At 42.5% G+C, this 27,164-nt stretch overlaps 1 protein-coding gene across 1 annotated transcript in view; it reads left to right on the top strand.

Moving 5' to 3' along the window:
- Positions 1–27,164, top strand: part of frem2a (FRAS1 related extracellular matrix 2a) — an 88,941-nt gene that overhangs the window by 29,111 nt on the left and 32,666 nt on the right. Inside the window, exons 5-7 of the mRNA XM_053644656.1 lie at positions 2,578–2,703; positions 5,110–5,361; positions 25,397–25,546. Coding sequence (XP_053500631.1) covers positions 2,578–2,703; positions 5,110–5,361; positions 25,397–25,546 — 528 coding nt within the window. The remainder of the gene's footprint in view (positions 1–2,577; positions 2,704–5,109; positions 5,362–25,396; positions 25,547–27,164) is intronic.

The following is a 27,164-nucleotide window of genomic DNA, read 5'->3' as shown; positions in this document are numbered from 1 at the left end:
AGGAGTTCATCTGCTCTATGATTACACCACAAGTCTTCATGATTATAATGCAGGTTCAGTTGCCTCAACTGTATCCAATGGCCGATATGAAACACCACAAATCTGAGGTTTAAAGGTTTTCAGTTTAAAATGCATGCTGCATTAACATCCAGTCAATTTCTTGTGGTTGTGAAACAAGGATGAAAAAAGGAAAACAGGGTCCATGGGTATAAAATCTAACCCTTGTGTTCTGTCCCAGCTTTCAGTAATTGGCTTTTGAAATTGATGTTGCTTTGCAGTTTGTATGAAGAACATAAAAGGGTTCTGTTTTCAGCATTGAGCAGTTGTGCTAATTACAATTTCCATTGTGGAATTGAACACTGAGTAACAAATGTCAAAGAAATGCAGATACAGTCTTTCTTTACCAAGGAGTACACGGAGTAGGACAGTAGCTGTTATTCCTAAGACATCTGTCCATTTTTAACAATTTTGGCATAAACAGCCATGTGTGTGTCTGTGTGTGTGTAAAAACAGGGTAAATTAATTATGCCTGCAATGTTCAAGGTGATTTAATATGGTCTTTTAATACAGCTTGTTTTGCTTGTTTGTCTAAATGAATATGTAATTTTGGGCATTTGCACCACCAGTTCAAAATACAGGACAGTTTGTATGCAAATAGATTCATTTAGCACCCACAGTGTAATTTACCAAATCTAAAACTCACTTCAAGGACCTAACCGAAGGGCAGGTTTTACCTTTACATTTACAGCATTTTCATGCATGCTCTTATCCAGAGAAAGGCTTTGTCTCTGTTGAAAAGCATGTCCACACTAGTACAAATAAACAATGGTCTAATAATACCATAAAACCATACTAACTATACTATGTACCCTGACCATAACAAGACCATACTGTGTACCCTGTTACATAGCCATTAATGTGAGGTAAAGTACAGCATTTCTTTTCTCAATTAAGTGTTTAGTGAAGAGCTGAGTCTTCAGTCTTCATTTGAAGACAGGCAGTGACTCAGTGTTCGGACTCAGCTGTTCGGACAGTCAGGGTCAGTACATTCCCCCTGGGTGCCAGTACACAGAAGAGCCTTGATTGGTTTTAAATTTGCATGAGCTCATTTCTGACATTTGAGAACAATAAGAAATTATTCTATTCATGTTTCTGCTGTTAATCAGTGTTCTAGGTGACACATAATTATGCACATAAGAGATAACTTACATTTTCACTCTTCCAGGAGATCCGAACTTCCCAAACATGCAAACAAACAACAAATATTTCATTTGTTTCTACTCCCAATGTTGCATGTGGCATCAGTTAATCCGATTATTCTTTGTAAATGACCGCAACATGCCCAATAACTACACACATATGCTTTTATCAAACAACATGTGACAATTTCTACTCTTTATATGATATCTTAGTAAATCAGGGACTTTGTTTTTAGTTGTATCAGGGAAATTCTGTGCTAGCTTTCAGAGCTGAATATGTTTACTTGATATATCTAGTTTGAAGAATTAAAAAATTGCTGTTATAATTCATGATGTCAGTGTGATCAGGGTGTGAAAAGGGAACTGGAAATTAACAACAAGAACAAAATAACAGTTAGTATTGCTGTGGATTTATAACTGCAGGGAATACTCCTTGTTGCCATTAAGTCTTTGTGGAACAGGCTTTAGCTTTGCAGAGAAAGTTGTGACACAGTCCGGGTATAGTTTGATTCTCTTGTGTGTGTTGTGGATGATCAGGTTGAGTCTGAAAGAGGTGAAGAGAGAGGAAATAATGCCTAGGGAACATGTGGACTCAAAACCAGAATCTCTCGCTCATTAATGGAGGTAGTGTGTCACTCCTTTTGAAAGTAACCAACATGATCTATACATTGTTTTTTCCCCTGCATTTCTCCCTGCCTACACCTTCAGCCTCTCTGTGTCTGCTGTGAAGAAATACCAGCTATGGTGTGATGAACAGTCTAGAGATGTGAGTGACAGATCAGGATTAATGAGTACAAGCGTGAAGATCTGGCACATGAGCAGAGAGCCAAGATTGAGATTTTATTTGATTTTTTTATTGGTCCCATTGTGGGTGATGAAAAAAAAAAAAAGCTTGCAATTCTGCTAATTTCACAGCATTTCCAAAAAACATCCTTCTTTTGGCTGGTTGACCTTCCGTCCCTCAGTCAGTTTGATGCACTACATTTAAAATCCTTTTAAATGTTCACCTGTTCCTGGTATTTTTGAAAGTAGAAATACCTGAGTGCACTCCTATTCAGCTAGAGAGTTTTATTCACTGTGGTCAATAATAATTGCGGAATGCACAAAACCTTTGAAGAATTGTGTCGCATAAAGGCCTCTAAAATCTAATAATAAAAAAATACTGAACCAGTCTGGGCTTTGAACCAATTAATTCTTTGTAGAATGCAGAAATACTTAAGTGAGACATTTCCTCAACCCAAGCTCAGTAATAATGTTTGAATAATCAGCCCATCTTCAATGGTTCTTTAAATTAGCTTCTTCTCAGCTGTACATTTTTATTGTTACAGACATTTTAGTATGCCAAGAGAAGAATAACACTTTCTTCTGTTTTTGGCAGAGTCTACAGTCTTCATTCCCCAGGCAAGACTTGTTGTCGAGGAGGACATTGGAGAGCTGCTGGTCCCATTACGCAGAAGAGGAGATGTCAGTGAGGAGCTGATGGTGCTCTGCTACACGCTGCAAGGTACGTTGAACCATCTGTGCCATTGTAACAAATATAGATTGCTGTAGGAGATGGGAAGCCATGGTAACATCCAATACTTGTTATTGAGATCAAAATGTAGTTTTATTTTGGGGCATTCTATGACTTGAAGGCTTCTGATTGTTTATAAACTAATAGAAAGTCAGAGGCTAACTGCTGATTTATTAAAGGGAACCCTGACTATGAAGAGTTATAGATTAACGCTGACATCCTCTATATAAATCCGCTATATAAAAACACCCTAGATGTCAGTTAAAAAAAAAATAATAAAAATCCTTGCACTCATAGGTCGCCATTGCTGTTTACGTCGCAATGCATTCTGGGTAGTGATGTCAGACGGTTGCAATGGTCTTGATTCTCCAGTGACCCTACAGCGATATAAACTTGTCTTCAGACTTTTCTATTTGAACCAGAGCATAACATAAGCGAGGAGGCTAATATAGATGACATTACTCAAAATGTACATCAAAATGAAGATGATCAGAGAGGTGAGGAGGCAGGAGTGGGGCAAAATCGATGGTGTCTGTGCAGTAACTGCACATCTATGCTGACCGAGAGAGTTTGTTGTTCGACGTAAGCATATGGATTAAACCATCATTTTCATGATAAAACGTATTCTAATATCAATAATTTTAGAGATTATCAGCCATCTCCATTGTGTACTTTATCCTGTAAAATTCCGCCGGCCCGCCAGCACACTGTCACCAAGTTACGAGCAAATCTATGCTGTCTACACAGCTGCTGTGTGTATGAAGGTACTCGTATCTTTGGAAAGCTAAGATTCTTGTGATTCGATTGATGTAAACTGTTTTGAGATATAATCAAAACAGCAGCTACAATCATTGTCTCTGTCAGACCACCATCATACAAACACTTATTAAACGGAGGCAACTCACCTCATATGAAGCCTCATAGTAATCCACTGATCCATAAAATCCTAAGAAAAACAGTCTTGTTACACTGGCAAAGGTCCAAACAATCCAATTATGTAAAAATATTTAGTTCACCTTTCAAAAGAGACCAAAACCATGCATGTACTCCAAATGGTTCAAGAATAGCTTTGATTTTACTTTTACTTTTACTTTTACCTTGGCTAGGCGTTTTAGGAGATTTACATCATGAGAATATACAGAAAAAATGCACTAACAATATGCTCCCGGGTTTGATTATATTTACAGATATCTCCTGTATCACAGCACACAATAACTAGAAAATTACAGCTAAAAGCAGCACAGTGTGGCATTCTTTTCCTGCTGCAGGAGCTAGTAGCTAATTCTTTTGAATGCTCAAGTGCAACCATTTTACATCCTCGACTCAGAGTGCGTTTCACATGTCACGTAATGGCGGCCTCCGTAGGTTAAAATATGTATTAAATATTAAGGACTTTTAAAGTAATGAACATATTTCATGTGTTTCTAACAACGTATTTTAGTAGGCAATTATTGCATGTTCAGGCCTACAAGTCTTCATAGTCGGGGTTCCTTTTAATGTAAGGAATAAAACACGATCGGGTGTGCTGTTATAGAAAAATAATCAGTGACAAGATAGTGTGATACTATCCCAAAGTTTTATCCTTCTTATATCATGGCAATTTGCGAACAATTATAATTTTTTATTTCTTAACGAACGACACCTCATTCTTTTTACCGGTTCTAGTTGCATTTAATAACAGTCAATAACATGTCACTGCGGTGACACTGGAGGCTCCTTGCATAAATGCTAAATGTTTATAGAAAGCTTCACCATATCCCCTAGTTTTCTTTGTTAGATAATGACACTTTTTTAAAAAAAATCCCTTTATTATGAGCCTTAGATTATGTGGAGCATCTGCCATACAGCTCCCAGCTCCCTGCATTGTTCTTATAGAAACAATAACAATATTAGAATGAGTGCATTAATATAAACCTGTGATTTAAATTCTAGCTGAAATACTTACAGAGCCACTGTTATAGAAATGTAATCAACACTCTCTGACTGAGTAGATGTTGAGGTACAGTTTAAATTGACTTTGTTTCTTGTTAAAGATTAACACATCATAACTTTTATGAGTTTTAGCTACTGTTACTTTTGACTTCTCAAAGACTTTTCTTGTGTTGGATATAAAAGAGCAGTGTTGTATCTGAGTATTACAAAGTGCTCAACTAATTTTAGCCAAGCAGAATAGACAATTATATGCACAATCCATTAGAGTCATAAAATGTTTAAATGTGTCTTTAAAGATGAAAAAAGAAAGTCACATTTATTTATTTTCAGAACACATGCAGCAATATTTTTTTCTTCAAATTATTTATTTATTTATTTATTTATTTTAGTTATTTGTGGTTTGCTTTGTTCAGTCTTTTGTAACTCTTTCTGAACTTTCTCTGCTGTGTCTGGCATTCTCTGCAGGCTCGGCTACAGGTACAGCACCCAGCACTGTTCTTTCTTTCTCTGACTACATCTCCCGACCGGAGGAACAGACTAGCGTTCTGCGTTTTGAAAAAGGAGAGACAGAGAAGCTTTGCCGCGTGGTGATCATTGACGACTCACTGTACGAGCCTAAGGAAAGCTTTAACGTCTCCCTCAGCGTGGTGTTAGGTGGTCGCCTCGGCTCTGAATACCCCAGCACATGCATCAGCATCCTGCCAGACCTGGATGATGGTAGGAGACTGCGCACAAATGCACCATATTTCTAGGAGATATTACAGGGTATATTAATTTTATTAGCAGCTTAAGGCACAAAATGGTAAATAAACAAAACTATAATTACTTGATACTAACAAGTGTCAACAAATGAATAAGACTAACCAAAAAAGATTCAGTTAAATAAATAGGCACTTCATTTCCAGTTATTCTAACAAAACTGAATGCTTAATACATAGCAAACACTATTGACTATTCTCATCTGTGTTGAGAATAACAACACTCTAAAAGGAAAACATTAGAATTATAAGATTTGAACATGCTCTGCTCTAATGGATATAAAACAGTTACAAAAGCAACGCAGGTTTATTAAAAAAAAAATCTTTGTTAAATATAGGTGTGCAACAATTATATATAATATAGCTGTGATGTGCGGCAAAAGATTGTTGAGCTTCACAAAATGTGAAGCGGCTATAAGAAAATAGCACAAGCATTGAAAATGCCCATTTCCACCATCAGGGCAATAATTAAGAAGTTCCAGTCAACTGTAAATGTTACGAATCAACCTGGAATTGGACGCGTGTCTATATTGTCTCAGTGCACTGTGAAGAGGATGGTTCGAGTGGCCAAAAAATCTCCCAGGATCACAGCTGGAGAATTGCAGAAGTTACTTGCGTCTTGTGGTCAGAGAGTCTCCAAAACTACAATCCGAACTCACCTACATCACCACAAGTAGTTTGGAAGGGTTTCAACAAAAAAGCATCTATTCTCATCCAAAAACAAACTCAAGCATCTTCACTTTGCCAGACACTACTGGAACTTCAAATGGGATCGGGTTCTATGGTCAGATGATACCAAAACAGAGCTTTTTTTCAATAAACACCAGAGTTGGTTGTGGTGCACACAGAGAGGTAGCCATATGGAAAAGTATCTCATGTCCATGGTTAAATATGGTGGTGGCTCTTTAATGTTTTGGGGCTGTTTTTCTGCCAGAGGACCTGGACATTTTGTTAGGATACATGGCATCATGGACTCTACCAAATATCAACAGATATTAAATGAAAACCTGATTGCCTCTGCCAGAAAGCTTAAAATGGGCCGTGGTTGGATCTTCCAGCAAGAAAATGATCCAAAACATGCATCAAAATCAACACAAAAAGGGTTTACTGACCACAAAATCAAGGTCCTACCTTGGCCATCCCAGTCCCCTGACTTGAAACCCATAGAAAACCTGTGGGGTGAACTGAAGAGGAGAGTCCACCAGCGTGGACCTCGAAATTTGAAGGATCTGGAGAGATTCTGTATGGAGGAATGGTCTCAGATCCCTTTCCATGTATTCCCCAACCTTATCAGGCATTATAGGAGCTGTAATCTTGGCAACGGAAGGTAGCACAAAGTATTGACTAAAAGGGTGCCAATAATTGTTGCACACCTATTTTTAACAAAGATTTTTTTTTTGGATAAACCTGTCTTTTGTTTGCAATTGTTTGCTATCCATCTACTTTTCAGACAACATCTACAGTTTGTTTTAACACAGTTTACCAGGTGCACAGGTGAATCTTCCCACTAGAACCTTTGTTTCCCTTTGTATGCCTGCAAGAATGGATAACAGTGAGGTTGTTCAAATCCGCTTGCTTCTTCGGTCCATAAGGAATCATTGTGTTCCAGTCGTAAACATGGGATATTTGTGCTCTTTTTGTGTTTCTGGTTTATTGTGCTCCTTCTGCAGTAGGATAATAGCAGCTTATGGATTAAGGTAGGTCTGTGCTATTTCCAGGAGATAAATGAAGTTCTCAAAATGATATATGTTCACTTCTATGTGTGTGCATGCAAATTCACTTATAGCCTGCATCCACATTATAACTTGAACATGGATTAGCAAAAGAAATGTAGTGTGCTTTAAGCCAAGCAGGTGGATGAAGGTGTGAATAATTTGTTATTTATTTATTTATTTATTTATTTTTGGCCTGTGGTCCACATGGAGCTGAATTTTACTTGTGTATATGCTCTGGATTTGTGTTAATGTTAGCTGAAGGAGGAAATGCTGCTTCATAAGAGATTACTCTGGGTAGCTTGTTTTGACATGCTGCACTATGTAAAGTGCTCTTGAACAATGAAAAAAACTCATAGTGCACACACACACACACACACATACAGACATGCACACACAGACACGCACAGACACACACAGACAGAGATGCCCTCTAGGTGTTAGAGGTTCCTGGAAATATCTCATTGTTTTCCACCTTGAGAGCTATACATTGCATGTCTCACATATCTAACTCTCTTATCATTGAAACTAAATTGCACCCCCTGGAACATTAGTTGAGTAGATGCATTTTTAAGGGGCCTGTTTAGTTTAGGATTGTCCCTTATTAGGACATTTGATATTTATTGAATAACTACGGTAGAAGGTGCCATCACAGCCATTTTGAGTTGATGCTCCGAGGTATGTGATTACAGACACAGACATAGAGCAGATAGTGTAGCTCCCTAGTTTACTGAGGGAGACTTTCTGAATGCATGTGTAGTTTAGAATATTCAGTGAATATAACATGCTTTATGACCAAAGCACTCAAGTAAAAGTTATGTAGCAAAACTGTATGGGCAAGATAACCCAAAAAATTATCTAAGCTCATGAGTTCATGCACTATATATAAATACTGTATAAAGTATATGTAATACGGAAAGCTACACATAGCATTTTCTGCATTCAGTAGCATTGTCTGCTTTCTATATACACAGCTACACACCCCCGCAGCCCAGCGTAGGATGTGAAGTGTTACATCTCCTGAGGTGATCTAAAATGTGCCTTGGGGTATGAACGGAGGGTTTAAGGGGTGAGTGATTGGGGGTTGGTGTGTCCAGGTAAACAGACTCCCAGGACCTCTCAGGCCTTGCTGGCTTGATCATTTTTTGTGTGTATCAGACAATGGGAGTGTGATGGCAGTAAGAAATTCAATCTTGTTATTTCAACTGTCTGTTCTTGCCAAATTCAGTTTCACTCCAGTGTACTTCTACATCTACTACTGATACATGTGTGTATTTGTGTACACACATAGACAGTTTGTATGTGTATATATGTATGTGTGTTATATATATATATTGTGAGGAATTAGCCCGGGGAAGGGCGGCGTACAGACCCACAGGAGGCAGAAGAACGTTCACAAACGGTGGTTTATTGGTGCAAGGGTGAAGTGAGTGGGTTGTGAGGGGATGAGTGCGGGGCTTGTGGAGGCGTGACTGCCGGTGTAGCCTACTCGTGGCGGAGGCGGGATTCTCGAGACGGGGGCGAGGGTTTTCCCGGGCCGGCGTCCTCCGTAGGTGGGACTCTCACCACCCGGCGATCTCGTCCACGCTTGCACCTTTTGTGGGGGGAGAGAGAGAGAGAGAGAGAGAGAGAGAGAGAGAGAGAGATTAGCGTGGGGCGTGAGGTTACCGTCGTGCTCGGTGATTGCGAGTCGCTATGTCGCTGGAAAACACGCACGGAGTCCGTCTTGTCGCTACGGTCTTCTCTTCTCCCGTACGGCCGGAAGCGCGCCTTTTTATCCTCCTCCGCCGTCGCCTGAGTGGTGGAATTTCTCCGTTGGGTCCGCCAATCGCTGGCCGGCGTCGCGTCAGTCCCGCCCCGCCGTGGCGGTCCTTCCGGCTGGCGGAATGTTCGGCACGAAGCTGCCCACGTCGTGTTGGAGTTGGAGAAGGAGCGATTTCCTTCTTGTGTGCGCCGGCTCTCTGCCCGTCGCGACAGTACCCCCCCCTCAGCTCCGAGCCTACTGCCGCTCGGTGGTGGGCCCAGAGGGTGTCTCGTCGTGAGAGCCCATCCGCGTTACCATGCTGGGCCCCCGCCCGGTGCTTAACCTGAAAGGAGAAGTCTTGTAAGGCGAGGAACCAGCGGGTTACCCGGGCGTTGGTGTCCTTCGCCTTGGCCATCCACTGCAGGGGGGCGTGGTCCGTTATGAGGACGAAGTGCCTGCCTGCCAGGTAGTATCTCAGCTCCTCGATGGCCCATTTTATCGCCAGTGCCTCCCGCTCGACCGCCGCATACTTCCTCTTGGCCGGGGACAGCTTCCGGCTGATATAGAGGACCGGGTGTTCTTCCCCGTCGAAGGTCTGGGAGAGGACGGCGCCCAGCCCGGTCTCGGATGCATCAGTATGCACGGTGAACGGGAGGTCAAAGTCCGGGTTGCGGAGTACCGGCGCGCTGGTGAGGGCCCCTTTTAGGGCCTGGAAGGCCCTTTCTGCGTCGGCTGTCCACCTGACCTGGTCTGGCTGACCCTTCTTTGTAAGGTCTGAGAGGGGAGAGGCTACAGCAGAAAAATTAGGCACGAACCTGCGGTAGTAGCCCGCCAATCCCAAGAAGGCACGTACCTGCTTTTTCGATGTCGGACGTGGGTAGCCCTTCACAGCCTCGATCTTCTTTAGTTGGGGCTTCAGCATTCCCCGTCCGATGCGGTATCCCAGGTACTGGGCTTCCGTCAGCCCTAGGTGGCACTTCTTTGGGTTGGCGGTCAGGCCGGCCGCCCGGAGTGCTTTCAGGACCTCCCTGAGGTGGAACAGGTGGTCGGCCCAGGTGGAGGAGTGGATGACCACGTCGTCCAGGTAGGCCGCTGCAAACTGCCGGTGGGGCCGCAGGAGGATGTCCATTAGCCGCTGGAACGTGGCGGGCGCCCCGTGCAGCCCAAAGGGGAGAACCCGATACTGCCAGTGGCCGGTGGCCGTGCTAAAGGCCGTCTTGGGCCTTGCCTCCGGTGCGAGCGCCACTTGCCAGTAGCCTTTGGTGAGGTCCAGGGTCGATATGAATCGGGCTCTCCCCAGCCTCTCGACCAAGTCGTCCACTCTGGGGAGGGGGTAGCTGTCGAACTCTGACACCTGGTTCAGCCTCCGGAAGTCGTTGCATAGCCTCATGCTCCCATCCGGCTTCGGCACGACGACGATGGGGCTGGACCAGGGGCTGCTGGACTCCTCGATGACGTGGTCCCGCAGCATGCGACTGACTTCCTCCTCGATGGCCTGGCGTCGAGCCTCGGGGACACGGTAGGGCCTTTGTCTCACCACTACACCGGGAGGAGTCTTGATTTCATGCTGGACCAGCTGGGTCATCCCCGGGGTAGCCGAAAACACATCTGCGAACTGGTCGATCAGCTCGGTAAGCTCCTGTCTTTGGGCGGGGGTGAGGTCCTCCCCTAGGCCGACCAAGGTACCCTTGCCCCGGTCCGAGTCCTGAGCTGCGAACGCCGACACCACCGGGGCTGGTTCCACCCATTTTTTCAGGAGGTTTACATGGTATAGCTTCTCGTCCATCCGCTTACCGGGCTGCTGCAGGCGGTAGTTGACCGGGCCCCGGCGCTCGAGGACGGTATATGGACCTTGCCACCGGGCGAGGAACTTGCAGGCGCTGCTGGGCACTAACAGGAGGACCCGATCCCCCAGCTGGAATTCCCGGGGCTGTGCGGGGCGGTTGTATACCTTCTTCTGCTCCTCCTGCGCCGCGTGCATGTGCTCCCGGACGATGGGGCCCACCCTGTCAATCCTTGCTTGCATGTCCTGCACGTACTCGACGACGGAGCGGAAGGGGGATGGTTGCTCCTCCCAGGCTTCGCGGGCCACGTCCAACAATCCCCGCGGGCGCTGCCCGAACAGGAGCTCGAAGGGCGTGAAGCCCGTGGACGCCTGGGGGCATTCCCGAACGGCGAAAAGTACGTAGGGGAGGAGGAGGTCCCAGTTCCTTCCCTCCTCGTCCACCACCCGGCGCAGCATCCGCTTGAGGGTCTGATTGAACCTCTCGACCAGCCCGTCGGTTTGGGGGTGGTAGACCGACGTCCGGAGGTGCTTCACCTGCAACAGACGACACAAATCCGCCATTAGCTTCGAGACAAAAGGCGTACCTTGGTCGGTCAGAACGTCCTTGGGGATCCCCACTCGACTGAAGAGGAGTACCAGCTCCCTGGCGATGTTTTGCGAGGTGGCCTTGCGGAGCGGCACCGCCTCGGGGTACCGCGTGGCGTAGTCGACGAGGCCCAGGATGTATTCATGGCCCCGGGCAGACTTGGGTAGGGGCCCCACGAGATCCATGCCCACTCGCTCAAACGGGAGGCCGATAATGGGCAGGGGGATCAGGGGCGCCGGCGGGGGCCTCCGCGGGGCCGTGCGCTGGCACTGCGGGCACTGTTGGCAAAAGGCCCGGACCTCCGCATCCATCCCGGGCCACACGAAGCGGTCCCGCAGCTTCTCCAGGGTATTTCGGGCCCCCAGGTGGCCGCCGAGTGGATGGGTGTGGGCTAGGTGCAATAAGACGGCCGTCTTGGGTCGGGGCACCACCAGTAGGTCCACCTGCTCCCCGCGGCGGCAGGCCCGTTGGTAGAGGAGCCCCCCTCGGACGAGGAAGTACGATGTGGGGAGCCTCAGGTCTGGACTCTGGTCGACCCCCTCTATCACCCGTACCTGAGCCCAGCAGTGCTTCAGCCGGTCGTCCTCCTTCTGCTCCTGGCCGAACTTCCCCTCTCGGTTCACCTGGGGAAAGACAGACGACAGAGGGTTAGTAGCTTGGGGGGTCTTACCTTCCGTGGTGGTCTCTCCGTCGTCCTGGGCCAGGTAGGCCGGCCGGGCCGGGGTCCCCTTCGTACGTCGCCGCAATCTCCGGGGCTCGGCTCTCGGTACCACCAGGAGTCCTGGCCAGTCTCGTCCCAGGAGGAGGGGCACGGGGAGTTCGGGGACGATTCCGACCTGGAGGGGCCAGGTGCCGGCTTCGCCCCGGATCTGGACCTCGGCTGAGGGGACTTCCCGGGTGTCCCCATGGACGCAGGTCACGGTGAGCGTCCCCCTTGGGCGGCGCTCCTCAGGCAGGATGGAGGGCCGGGCGAGGGTCACCGTGCTCCCGGTGTCCAGCAGGGCGGTTACCGGTCTCCCTTCGACCCACACCGTCAAGGAGGGTGCCTCCGGCGGTTGCTGCTGATGGAGGGCGCAGCCTGCCAGCCATGGTTTTGTAAGCAGCCGGGCGGCTTCCCTCTCCGGCTCTGTAGGCATGGGCTCGTCTCGGGGGTGTTCACAAGTGGGCGCCCTCTGGGGGTTCCTCCAGGTGCGGGGCCGGGTCTGGCGGTCGGACCGGGGGCCCGGGGTACCGGGGGGCCGATCGAGGTGCTGCTGCTCCCCGGGGTCGAGCTCCAGGGTGGCCAAGGTTCGCTCCAGGACAGTTAGGAGTTCCTGGGGCGTAGCTGGGGCGTGTGCCCCCACGGCCTGTCTCTCTGCCCGGGGTAGCGCCCTCAGGAAACGGTCGACCGCCACTTTCTCCGCCGCCTCCAAGGCGGTATGCCGATCCGGCCGGAGCCATCGTTTGGTGGTCCGGATGAGGGCGTTCATCTGGCAACGTGGTCGGGCCCCTGGTCGATAAACCCAGCGATGGAATTCAGCAGCAGCCTGGCCAGGGGTTCGGCCACACCATGCCGGGACTCCCTCCTTCATCGCCAGGTAGTCTGCGGCCTCCTCCGGCTCGAGGGCATAGTAGGCTGTTCGGGCCTCTCCCGTGAGCAGTGGACCAAGGGCGCGTGGCCAGTCGTCACGGTCCCACCCCTCCCGGCGGGCGATACTCTCGAAGGCTTCGAAGTACGCCTCGAGGTCCTCTTCGGGGCCGAGGGGGGGTAGTAGGCGGCGGGTCTCGCTTCTTGCGTCGGGGAGAGGCACGGAGGCGGCGGGGGTCTCAGTCCTCATGGCGATCAGTGTCTGTGTGGCGACCTGAAGGCTCTCGGCGAGCTGCTGCGTCACAGCGTGCTGCTGGAGGCTTGTCTCCAGCAGGTGTTGCAGGGCATGGTCCATTTTGGGGGGGGGGGGGGGGGGGGTTTGGTATTTATTTATATATTTATTTTCTCTCTCTCTCATTTTTTTTTCTCTTTTTTTTTTTTTTTTAATTTATTTTAAATTTATTTATTGATTTATTTTTTCTCTCTCTCTTTGGGTTTTTTTTTTTTTTTTTTTTTTTTTTTTTTTTTTTACGTTTGTGGTAGGCGAGCCTGTACTATGCCCGCATCCTCCACCAGTGTGAGGAATTAGCCCGGGGAAGGGTGGCGTACAGACCCACAGGAGGCAGAAGAACGTTCACAAACGGTGGTTTATTGGTGCAAGGGTGAAGTGAGTGGGTTGTGAGGGGATGAGTGCGGGGCTTGTGGAGGCGTGACTGCTGGTGTAGCCTACTCATGGTGGAGGCGGGATTCTCGAGACGGGGGCGAGGGTTTTCCCGGGCCGGCGTCCTCCGTAGGTGGGACTCTCACCACCCGGCGATCCGCGCTTGCACCTTTTGTGGGGGGAGAGAGAGAGAGAGAGAGAGAGAGAGAGAGAGAGAGAGAGAGATTAGCGTGGGGCGTGAGGTTACCGTCGTGCTCGGTGATTGTGAGTCGCTATGTCGCTGGAAAACACGCACGGAGTCCGTCTTGTCGCTACGGTCTTCTCTTCTCCCGTACGGCCGGAAGCGCGCCTTTTTATCCTCCTCCGCCGTCGCCTGAGTGGTGGAATTTCTCCGTTGGGTCCGCCAATCGCTGGCCGGCGTCGCGTCAGTCCCGCCCCGCCGCGGCGGTCCTTCCGGCTGGCGGAATGTTCGGCACGAAGCTGCCCACGTCGTGCCGGTGCGGCAGTTGGAGAAGGAGCGATTTCCTTCTTGTGTGCGCCGGCTCTCTGCCCGTCGCGACAAAATATATATATATATATATATATATATATATATATATATATATATATATATAATATTGTAGGGAAGTTAGCCAGCGGTGGGTGGAGCACAGACACACGGGAGGCCGTTGTAATGTTGCCAAGTGAGTTTTTTTATTTTTATTTATAACGTTCTGGAGGGTATGAGTGAGTGCGAGTGTGTGTGTGTGTTCGCGTGTGCTTGCGTGTGGGCGTGACAGGGTGTGGTGAGAGGTCAGAGGGTTGCGGGGTTGCCGGAGTCGCACCGGGGCTTTCCGGAGAAATGGGGGCTCTTCTCAGCCGTCAGGCAACACCGCTTTTGTAGCCAGGGAGCGGAAGCTTCGCCCGGGTCTAAGTCGTCTGCAAGAGAACAAACACACACATCGCCGATTAGACAATACACACAATACCAACCATACTAAGAACTGGCGGAAAGCCATGCTCACATGTCACATGAGAGGTCTCTCCCCTGTCGAGCGGAAGAGCGGCCTTTTATACTCTCCCCTCGTCTGCTGGATGGTGGAATTTTTCATTGCGGCACGCCATTCATCGGCTGAGGGTGTGTCGGCAGCTCCGCCCCACCGCCACGTGCTTTCCGACTGTCCAAAACATTGAAGCGGGGCCGTCTCTTCAACGCCAGTGCGGCAGTCGGGGGAGGAGCGATTTTAGTATTTTGTGCGCGTCGCGACAGTGTGTATATATATATATGTGTGTGTGTGTGTGTGTGTGTGTGTATGTGTATGTATATATATATATATATATATATATATATATATATATATATATATATATATATATATATATATATATATATATATATATATATATTGCAAAATATAAACATATAAGTATATAAATATAAACAAGTGGCCTAATTTAAACCACTAGAATCCTTTCCGCCAAACATTTATGTTACAAAATGTGAGCTTTGTCCACTGAGCTTGAGTCACAGGATAGTAAAAATCTCCAGGTTCACTTGTGCAACTTTTTTGTTGCTTCCTGCAGGATTCGTTTATTGGCTTTATAAATACATTATCCGCTCAATCCAAATAATGTATTCGTATTCAGTTACATCCCAGAACAGATGGAAGGATATTGACCTTTATTATAATATCTGAATATGTATTGTAGATGAGCTGTATACTGCAATAAATATGAAATACATAATTGTATTTTAATTATATTAGAGCTGCAACAACTAATTGATAATAATCGATTATGAATATCGTTGTCAACGAATCTCATTATCGATTATTTGGTCTGCGTGCGACAAGGGGGAGATTTACCCATTACGTTACTTCTGTTCCGAAAACACGCTTTAGAGAGTAAATACGAAAGTTGTGTCCCAAATGAAATACTATACACTTACAATATGTATATGGTACTCGACCGTCTAGTGATTGGATTTTAGAAAGGCAATATCATCTCAAATATATCACTAGCGGTTGTTTTACTAACCGGAAGTATAAGCCGCTTCCTAGTCGACGGGGCATGACGTCATACGCACATAATGCGACGCCGCTAGCTTTAGCAGATATCCACAGTCACCGACAATGACTCCTTTGACCTCTTATTACCTTTTATTCCCAACATGACCTCAGTCGCCATCAGACGGAGGTGAAATCGTCACGTGACTGAGGAAGAAAGTCCTCTAAGGCAGGGGGCATTTTATATTAAACACTGCAGAGATCAAACAGTGCTGCATGAGCACAAAGTTATGTTTATATCCAAAATGCTCCGGTGTGTGCAAGGGTCAGGGGAAACTGGTGCAAGCTTCTTAAAAGGTTTATTTTCATTATATGCTGTATTTGCGTGCTTGCAGTTTAACTTCTGTTGTTTATTATAACAGAAGTGATATGTTAGTAACAAGGCCGCGTTACTCCTCACGCGCAGTGTAGACGCGCTGATACACACTGAGAGCACGAGTAAGATCTGTAATGTCTAATTAAAACACTATTATAAAAGTAAACACAAGTAAAATAATATTCCTAAATGCAGCGAGTAACAGAAACCACAAGGTGCAGTGAAAGTAAGTTTTTATTATTAATATTTAGGACTGTAGATTAATTCTGTGTTTCTTGTGCATCCATAAAAAATAATGCATAAATACTGATATATAATATAAACTAAAACATAAATAAATTATATATATTATTTATTTAGTTTAGTTTATATTATATACAACTATTTCTGCATAATTTTTTTATGGATGCACAAAAAGCACAGAATTAAACTACAGTACTAAATGAATAATATATATTCTGGTGTGTGTGTGTGTATTGGGTTCTTTTCTGTTTTGGACAAACAGTTGTGTTTAGTTTTAGTCTGAAGTTTATATTTGTTATACTCAGTTTATGGATTTAATTTTAAATAAACAAAAAATGTCACTGAAAGTTTGCTCCCATCCGATTAATCAAAAAAATAATCGGACAACTAATCAATTATGAAAAAAATCATTAATTGCAGCCCTAAATTATATAGATATGCATATGGGGGGGGGGGTCACAGTGGCTTAGTCGTTAGCACATTTGCCTTGCACTTCCATGGTTAGAGGTTCGGTTCCCGCATCCACCCTTTGTGCATAGATTTTGCATGTTCTCCCCGTGCTTCGGGGCTTTCCTCCAGGTACTACGGTTTTCTCCCGCAGTCCAAAGAAATGCAGTGTAGGCTGACTGGCGTTTCCAAATTGTTGCGAGTGTGTGTGTGTGATTGTGTCCTGGTCCATCTAGGGTGTCCCCTGCGGATTCCCTGGGATAGTCTCCAGGCTCTCTGGTGACCCTGGATAGGAAAAGTGGTATAGAAAATGAATGGATGGATGTATGGAAATATACATATATTTTTCTTTATACCTATCTTGCTATGACTAAACCTGAGGAAAAATTTAAATATGCAGTACATCAGATGTGCATAAGACAGGATTTTTTCATGTATGCATATCCACTTGTACTCTTTTTAACTTCACAGTAAACATAACTCATAGGTTTAACAGTTCTCAATGCTTGTATACAGTATTTACAGTAGAAAGCAGAATTTGACCTGTCTATTTTATGTGGATGCACACATTAATATGCTATGTGGTTACAGACAGAATAAAGACAACACAAAGACAACCTGATAAAACTGTTTTATAAAACTCACATCTATGAAGAAAGAGATGAACTACAGTATCATATATTTATTGTAATGTATTTAATGTAATGTACATACTGTGTTTACATAATGAGATTTATTTTTAACTTTTTTGTGTTGTTTTCTGTTTGTTTGTTTTATTACTTTTTTTATGCGTGTTACTTGTTGTGAAAGAGTAGATTTTTTTGTTAGAGAAAGTTGTGGGAGTCTGCTCCCAGCGTCTTTTTTTTGCCGGGAAGCATGGCCAGGTGTTACGAGTTGTGATAGTCTAATGGGATTAAAATTTTGTGTAAATCCAGTGTAGAGGAACGTGTTTTAGTGCTTGGTAATGTTGTGGGTTTTCCATTGTTTCTGCGTCTAGGATGAACAACGCAATTGTTTTATTTTTAAATTCAGATCGGAAAAGCTAATGGGGTTGTTCAAACGGGAGTCGTAATCAATGATGTGCTTACACATGTACTCCCTCTTAGTAGCCCTTCTAGAAAGTTATTTTGTTGAATGTCCCTCCTTTTGTTTCTGATGCATGTATTTCTAAAGAATTGGTTTCCTTTGGTAAGATAGTCTCTCCCATTAGGAAAGTTGCTCTTGACTGCAAATCACCCTTGCCAAAACATGTAGTGTCTTTTCGGAGACAAGTCTATATGATTTTGTAAAACAATGCTGACAAACTTATCCTGTCCTTTAATATTAAAGTCGAGGGCTTTAACTATATACTTTATGCAACGTCTGAAAGCATAATGAAATGCTTTTGGTTGTGGCAAAATTGGCCATCTGATACGTGCTTGTCCTGAAAAAATAGATGAAAATGCTACTGTTCAGACAAACTCTCAGAATAATCATTCTGAGGCTGCATCTGTCCTAGAGTATGTTGCGCCATCTGCTACTGTTGAGTTGAGTTTCTGGTGTGTCAGTTGAGAGTAAATCAAATTAAACCACTATGGCTGAGATTACTGCAGGTATGTTCTCTGTAACTGATCCCATGGGTTTTGAGATGGCTGATATAAACATCGACATCACTGTAACTACAGATAACATGACAAATACTGACAAACAGGATGGTGAGGGTGTTGTTGAATTTGAGATGGAAACAATCTTCAAAGATGGAGATGGAGTCAATCTTCAAACTCCCCACTAAAAGAAAAAAAAAATTATCTGTCAGAGCAAAGTGATTAAACAAGCTAAGGAAGACAAAAATGAGGCTGAAACTTTAGTTTCAGACATTGACTATGTTTACATGGACAGCAGTAATCTAATTATTGACCTTACTCTGATTAAGATAATAATGTGATTAAGGTGTTTACATGAGTTTGTTTAAATTTGTTTAAACAAATGTTTATTGATGTTACCTTCATTCAAGAATCGCATAGTGGCTTAAAAAATGAGGTGGACTGGGAAAAAGAATGAGATGGTCAAATTTTTATGAGCCATATGTCTTGTAATTGCGGAAGTGTAGCTGTTTTATTTTCTAGGAAATCACTACCAATTTCTTGTGAAATAGAAGAAATAGTTAAAGGGTGTTTTTTTAAAAAGTTAAAGCCAAGTTTGAAAATGCTATAATGACTCTTTAAAAATATTTGTATACAAAGGGGGCTGAAAGAATTGTTTTTTTTTTTAAATACAATTAGTGCTGTTATGAAAGACTTAAGCTCAAAAGAATTATTATGAATTATTGTTCTTAGGTGGAGATTTTAACTGTACAGAAAATGATCAATTAGATAGGAATCACTTAGAGCCATACAAAAAGCTCACACAATTAATACGAACATTTGATTTATGTGACGTTTGGAGGAATGTCATCATAAGAACAGCCAGTGTACTTGGACACATAGTAGAGATAATCTTATTTCTATGGTAAGATTTAACAGCTTTTGTGTGTTTAATTTTCAAGCAAATCTCACTAGTGACTGCAAAATAATTCCAGTGAGTTTTTCTGATCAATGTTCAGTTATTTGTAAAAGTTTTGTTAATTCTATGAAGTTAAAGAGTGCTTACTGGCATTTTAATATGTCACTTTTAAATGATAATTTTTTTATTTGTTCTGGGAACATTTCAAGGAAAAAAAAATTGTTTTATACTTCCTTACAACAATGGTGGAATTGTGGCAAGGTCCATATTAAACAATTGTGTCAAGAGTACACGCTTGATGTTACTACGGAAATAGCCCAGTCAGTGAAGGACAACAGAAGTACAACAGCTTCTACAGGTGATAGCGATTGTTTTGAAAGCAGTAAATCAAAAAAAAAATTAATAATTTCTTGCAGCCTTCTTAGGTATGAAAGCACAAGGGGTGCTAATCGTTTGTGTTTTCAAAGTATCTCACAAATGGATGCACCACCTAATTTTTTTTTTCAATCTAGAACATAAAAATGTCATTGACTCATTACGCTATCACTACACAGCCTAGTCAAACATGCAAACATGCTGTTGATTTCTGTTCGGATTCATATAAATGTGAATTGTTTCAAAGACAAAATGAAGGCTCTACTTTTTTTAATGATCTTCCAAACATTGATGATGAGTCTAATACTACGCTTGAACAGTCTCTGTCACAAAATGAATTATGCACAGCTAGAATGAGTATGGAAAATGGGAAGACTCCCGGTATCAATGAGATTCTTGTTGATTTGTAAAAAATTTTATGGCCAGTGATTGATGAAGATCTTTTTTTGGTTCTTAATGATGGTTTGAACAAAAGATTGCTACCACTAAGCTGTAGAAGAGCCATCATCACTCTGTTACCTAAGAAGTGGGATCTCCAAAACGTTAGTGACTGGAGACTAATATCTCTTTTGTGTGCAGATTATAAAATATTATCAAAGTCTCTAGCTACAAGATTAAGTTTTAAGGCAAATAATACATTCTGATCAGAATTATTGTATACCCAATAGGTCAATCTTAGAAAATATATCATTAGTCAGAGATGTTCTAGAGGTTGCAAGGCTATTGGGTGTTAATTGTGGAAAAAGCCTTTGACCGTGTAGAACACGCATACTTGAGAAATGTTTTAGAAGCTTTTGGTTTTAGTCAGAGCTTTACAAGCATCATTGAGGCCATGTATTGTAACATTGTGAGTGTACTCAAAGGCAATGGTTGTTTGAGTGCCCCTTTTGAAGTACAGAGGGGAGTTAGACAGAGATGTGCTATGTCAGAAATGTTATACTCCCTTGCCATTGAACCTCTGCTTCATAAATTAAGAATTGAGTTGAGTGATGATGTTAAAAAATTGTAGATTATTGTCAACGGTTTAAAAGAATTTCTTCTGTAAAAGTCAATTGTGGAAAAAGGTGAGGCCCTTTTAATGGGTGATTGGAATAGAGAACCTCCCAATTTACGTGGAGGTTTAATCTGGAAGAAAGGTTTATTAAAATACCTTGGATTGTTTTAGGATTATGTTCCAGGGCGCATGGTGCCTTAGCGGTTAACACATTCGCCTCACCTCCAGGGTCGGGGGTTCGATTCCCACCGTGGCCCAGTGTGTGCGGAGTTTGCATGTTCTCCCCGTGCTGCGGGGGTTTCCTCCGGGTACTCCGGTTTCCTCCCCCAGTCCAAAGACATGCATGGTAGGCTGACTGGCATGTCCAAAGTGTCCGTAGTGTATGAATGGGTGTGTGAATGTTTATGTGATTGTGCCCTGCAATAGATTGGCACCCTGTCCAGGGTGTACCCCACCTTGTGCCCGATGCCCCCTGGGATAGGCTCCAGGTCTCCCCGTGACCCTGAAAAGGATAAAGCGGTATAGAAGATGGATGGATGGATGATTATGTTCAAAAGAATTGAGATTGTATGTTTGAAAAAATCAAAGGACATTTACAAAAATGGAAATGGCTACTTTCCCAACTGTCTTATAGCGGTCACACACTTCAATAATAATCAATAATCTGGTGGCATAAACTCACCTGTATAGATCCACCTGTCTGACTTTTACCAAAGCTTCAAGGAGAGATGGTTAATTTTTTTTCTGGGACAGTTTGCACTGGACCCCTCAAAGTGTTCTTTTCCTGCCACGAGATGAAGGGGGTCAAGGCTTGGTTAATCTTGTCAGCAGAGGAGCAACTTATTGTTTACAGTTCATTCAGAGACTACTGATGGGACTTCAAAGTCTAGTGTGGAAGCCACTAGCACAAAGCATTTTAAGTGGGGTGAACAGATTGGGACTTTATGCTGCACTGTTTTTAATGGATAATATTTTACTGTATCACCCTCTTTTTATAAAAGTCTTTTTAAAGTGTGGAGACTTTTTAAGCATCAGTGGATAGAGTAGGCTACATCTCTTTTTTTGGTTGCTTGAGGAACCTGTGGTTTTGGGGGGTCGCTTTGATGTGTCCGGAGATGACAATCCAGGGATAAAAGACTTACTTGTGTCAAAGAAATTATTACAGTTGAAAGATATTGTTGACAAAGCAGGACCTGGACTTAAGAAAAACTTTAAACTTTATGCAAAAACTGTAGCTGTACATCTGGGGATAAGATCAGTGAGATTTGCTAGAACATCCTAGACAAACTGGAGGGGATTTAAACTCCAAAGAAATAGATTTACTCAGGAGATAGAGCATTGTGATATTTCCACTGATGCTAATGACTTTTTCCCCAGACATCAGAATTATACCTGCTCTTGAGAAATCCATTTACAATAGTCCACTATTGTGTTTGAATAAAAATGAAAATGTTGATTTTTGTACAGTGAAAGGAAAGGTGCTATACAGATGCATTGTGAAGATAATTAATAAACATATGTTAAAAGACAGAGCTGATACCGTGTGGAGAGACAAATTGGGAGTGGTAAAGAAAATTAAACCAGAGTGGAAAGTATACTAACCACCACTGACTAAAAGGGCAGGTGATCGTCAGTGGAGAATTTTGGTGCCATAGCTGTTAACACTTTTGTGACAAATGATTCCCACTATAAATGATAATTGTCCTTTCTGTTTAGAGAGAAAAACAATATTCCATTGTTTTATGAATTGTGACAGACTTTCTCCACTCTGATATCTTTTTTATTAGGTTTTTTTTCTTCACAAAGCAATGTTTTATACTGGGTTTTAAGTATAGCAGACTACAGAAATATAAGTGTCAGTTAATGAGCTTTATTGTTGGTCAAGCCAAACTTGCGATTTACATTTCCAGAACAAATAAAATAGAACAGAGAAATGAACAGCACATTGTATCAGTTTTTAAGAATATGTTAAAATCAAGAATTCTCGTTGATTTCAATTATTACAAACTGATTAATTCTATCAATTTTTTTAAGATTGAATGGTGTTGTGATGTCGGTATGTGTTCTGTACTTAATGATGAGTTGTTTTTTATATGTGAATTAAGGTAGTTAAAATTATGTAATGTTTTATTTATTTATTTTTTTAAAAGTGTGTGTAAAACTCTCTCGCTTGCTCACTCTCTCACTCTTTCTCAGCTTTTTTCTCTGTCTCATGCATCTTTCCTCTTTCTCCTTCCTCCTGCGCTTTGTGAATGCTAATGGATTTATTTTTGCCCAAAACAAACACAGCCCAATACCCGTAGCTTGAAGTTGTTTGTCCATTAGCACTGAAGCACTTCTAAGATTAAAAGCTGAGTAAGCTGGTGTTGAGTTTCTGCAGAACAGGGCACTGGTTCATTGTGCAGTGATGCATTCGCTGCTGTCAAAGTAGGACTGCGTTTTTCTGGTTTTCTTATCCGTCTATCAGTGTGACCAACAAGACCACACAGTAAGACTAAGTGCAGAAGGTGTGCCTGAGATATCATTAAGTGAGGACAAGAAACTTTATTTACTGAACTCAGATGGAGTCGTTATTAATCACTCTGCACTAGCAACAACAGAAACACAGCTCCAGAATGAAATGCCTTTGGTGCTGTTTCCTGAGCTGTGAAACATAAACATATACATTTTAGACAATTTAGAATGTCTTTGGAGATCTTTTGTCACTTTTGTTTCTAATTGCTTCCTCAAAGGAGACAGAGTTGCAGTTAGAGAGAGGCTGAATTATTGGTTTTGTCTTGAGTGCTCAGACATAGTCCCTCAGAATCAAAGCATTTCATCGAGTGTGAAGCATTTAAATGAACCTTCAAGAAAATGTGATATTATACCTTAGTAAATGACAGCTTTGATATGTGCCTTAGCACATGTACAAGGCTGTAACATTGTTTTTCTGCAATGCCTTTGTTCAGAATCACTGGTTGCTTCTGAGTCACAGTACTTCAACCTTTGTCGTAAAAATAGCAAAAGAGTAGAGAAGACAGAGGGGATAACTATTTATTCATTTCATTTGCCCTGTTTGTTTTTGTTTGTTTTTTTTGTTTTTAGCTGGAAGTGAAATCAGGTTGTTTTGGTTTGTTCAAACTCAAACCTGACTATTTTTTCAGTATCAGAAGTACACTTTTATATTAGGGCTCAGATACTAAAAAGCATGACAGGCTTGTGTTATGGGGAGGGGGTGGGGGGTGTCTCATTGAAAGACTTGGGTTATTCTGTAGTGCTTTTCAGACTAGGAGGCATTACAGAGGTTTTAATCTTTTTAATGTTGTTGTTCTTGCAGTCTGTATATAGTCACTGGTGTGAGCTTTTTTGCACTGTACGTACGTATATCCAGGACTGTTTATCATCTGGTGCTGAGCTTAGATGCTTCTCCATCAAAAAAAAACTTTTAAAAACGTACTTCTAAATAGACTGTTTCCATGCATGTGAGGGCTAATTGCTTAAAAATGTGAAAACTGGACAAAAAGTTGGATTTATCATAAAACTTGCCTCGGATGTTATCAATGTTTGCAGGGATACCAGAGCGATAAAATATTAAACTTTTTAGCTATATAACACAAGACTAGGCTAGTTTGGTGTTGCTAGCCAAGGGGAGGCACAACTAAGCTATCATCGTATGGGTTTAGCTGCTACAGTGCCATGCAAAGCACGTTAGTGCTCCTTATGCTCTGTTCATATCATGTTCACGTAACTTGGAACTCATATAGACATTTACACAGCTTGTTTTCCTACACTTGGTTTAAAAAAAAGAAAAAAATGCCGCATATCAATTTTTTCCCTCACATTAACTGACCGTGTGAGTTAGTTTTGCAGAATCGAGAGCTGTCAGCCAATAAGACACTAGTATTTCCACATATTTTGCTGTAAATCCTGTCTGATTGGTCTTGCCTCTCTTGACTGAGGATACAATACAACACTCAGTTCACTGAAGAGGCAAAATTACAGCACTGCCGTCTTCTGTTACTGACGTTCATTTATGTAATGACAAACAACTCCAAGTGGAGAATTATTCGGGGCTGAAGAAAAAATCTTTGGGGATACAGCCCCTGCATATAGTATAGTGTATCTGCCTTACTGGGAAGCAGCTCAGTGGTAGCCAGATATTGCACATTTCTAGGCCTTCTGCTACCTTCAGAAAAGGTTTGATTTGAAACTGTTCTTTCACAGATGATATGTTTTTTGTGCTGAATTCAGACTTTTCAGAATTAATTCAAACCCTTCTGTAATTAAATACAAATGTACATGTTTCACTGCAACTACCTTGGCTCAATGGAAGTCAGTAAGCTATTTCTATGTCTAACATTTGTGATGGTAACATTTACCTGAGCTTCACTGAGATTTCAGCCTCTTACTGTACCTACAAACATAGATAGGTGACAAATTAAATGTAACAAAAAAAAAAAAGGATAATTAGACTTACATTATTATGGTGTTCTGTCACAGTGAGCCACCAGAACAGCCACAATCTGCCTTAGTATAGATTCTCTAAGTCCCTAAAAACATCTAGAGGTGTGGACATGATTCTTCCAAAACATATTTCCTTAGTTGGTGCTTTGATGCTGATGATGGTAGAAAGCACTGTCATGTTAGAAATCTCCAGAGGTGTGAGATCTAGTTCGGGAGTCCATAGTATGAGTTCCACCTGTGATATTTTCAGAAAGCATATACAAGTCATCTTTGGTAGTGTAAATGGTAGCCCTACAAATTACAATTCTGATGGAAGCGGTAACAGTATTGGCTAGTAGTTATGGCTTTTTAAAATCCTGTTTTTGTGCTCAGCTGTATTTTACTGGTTTTTGTTTTTTTCAGTGGATTTAAAAGCCATGAAATGCATCATGCCACAGAATTAGGGGCATATATAGCATCTACTCCTATACTGAGTGGGTTTTTTTTTTTTTCAATATCAACCTTTCTTTAATCAAAGTGAAATTTATTGCAAGAATGAATGCTTTTTCAGTAATTCGGTTAGTGATACCACCAAAATATATTGTTTTCTCCTAGCTCCCTTGTTCAACTTCGGTTATGCAGAGTACCACGTGGATGAGAGCCAAGGTCACATTGATGTGCGAGTGTGGAGGACAGGAACAGACCTCTCCAAAGCAGCCACTGTCACTGTCAGATCTCGTAAAACGGATCCAATGTCAGCTGAAGGTACAGATCTGCACCACATTTGCAAGTAGATGGAATGAAAAAGTACAATTGACTGGTATTTGTTGATATGAAACTAAATTGTGATTTTATTCCCTCTCACATTACCTTTTATTGCTTATTTGCAATCAAACTTCAGCACACAAATGAATGGTTTTGTGTGTGTTTTTCTATAAATATTTTGACTAACAGTTGGTGGTGATATTAAATGAGAGGGCTGTAAGTATTCTTATAGGCTGTGGCTTAGGTAGAGTTAGGGTTTGAAGTAAGTTGGAAGGTTGTCCCTGGTTCAATCCCCAGCCCACATGCCAAAGTGTCCTTGTGCAAGACACTGAACCCCAAGTTGCCCCTGATGGAAAGCTAGCACCTTGCATGGCAGCTCTGCTGCCATTGGTGTGTGTGTGTGTGTGAATGGGTGAATGAGACTGTGAAGCTCTTTGTAGAACCACTAAGGTTAAAAGGCACTATATAAGTGCAGACCATTTACTACTTAACAGTAAGTCACTGTTACTGTTATGAAACCATTAGGGTTCAGTAGTATGCCATGGGGTTTCATTCTTGGTTTAAAACTATTATGCATGCTCACAAGAACACACACTCATTGAAAGGCACATAGGCAGCACTATCCAAGTCAAGTCTTTAATCATGCCACATCTCTTCTGAATAGCAAACATGGAATAAAGCCGCTCTCGCCATTATCCATTCTGTCATTCAAACCAAGGAACAAAACTAAACAGTTTTGTCATTTGTCCATTTGTGTAATTTGTATTTTGAGCGGACATTGTCTGTTTACTCCTAGTTTTTCCTTCAAATGTATTTATCAAGCTAGTAATCTACCTCATTTTTCATCATTACACATTTCATCAATCAGAGTATATGTTGTGGATGTGTTATGGTGTCTCAGTGAAGCGAGCTTGAAATAAATTAGCCCCAATGACCCCCAAATCTAAGAGGGTGATGTTCTTCAGGTTCGACAAAAGTAAAAAAAGAATCCACTTCAAGCCATATATTGAAAGCAAATAAGACAACGTGGATGGCAAAAATTAAACCTTTTTTTCTTGAAAGATTTTGTTCAAATCACAATAGATAAATAGTACATTCATTCTTAAATAGTGAGCAGAACTACAGACTTTTATTATAAAATAACAGATCAACATGTTACAGTTTTTTCATTTTTTCTTCATAATGTCAACAAGTGCATTCTGCTTAGTCATGTTTTACATATCAAGGATATTATTTATGTACCACTTTAACATGGACTCATTATAAGCAAGTCTCAGTCTAGTAAATGTTTCTAATGTTCAGTGATGCTCAGCTGTAGTGTGGTATTGTGAAGAATGCAATTTGTGTCTTGATACTAATGAAAGAAGGTTAATAAAAAAAATCACATTTAAAACTCAGAAAATATGCTTTCATTTTAAAAGTCAAATATTGTTGTCTATATAAAATTTCTTCACGAGGAAAAAGGTGATAAAGGGTTTGCGCACAGATATTTGTACCATATAATATATAATAATAGTAGTAAGTACACAGAAAATAAAGATGACATCACAGATACTGTCTTATGACAAAGGTCTTTAGGCTTCTGTGGAAATAACAGAGACACAGGGCTGTTCGAGTA

This window comes from Ictalurus furcatus, chromosome 16 (genome assembly GCF_023375685.1).
Source record: "Ictalurus furcatus strain D&B chromosome 16, Billie_1.0, whole genome shotgun sequence".
NCBI classification, from domain to species: domain Eukaryota; kingdom Metazoa; phylum Chordata; class Actinopteri; order Siluriformes; family Ictaluridae; genus Ictalurus; species Ictalurus furcatus.
This window is presented reverse-complemented; position numbering and strand designations above follow the sequence as displayed.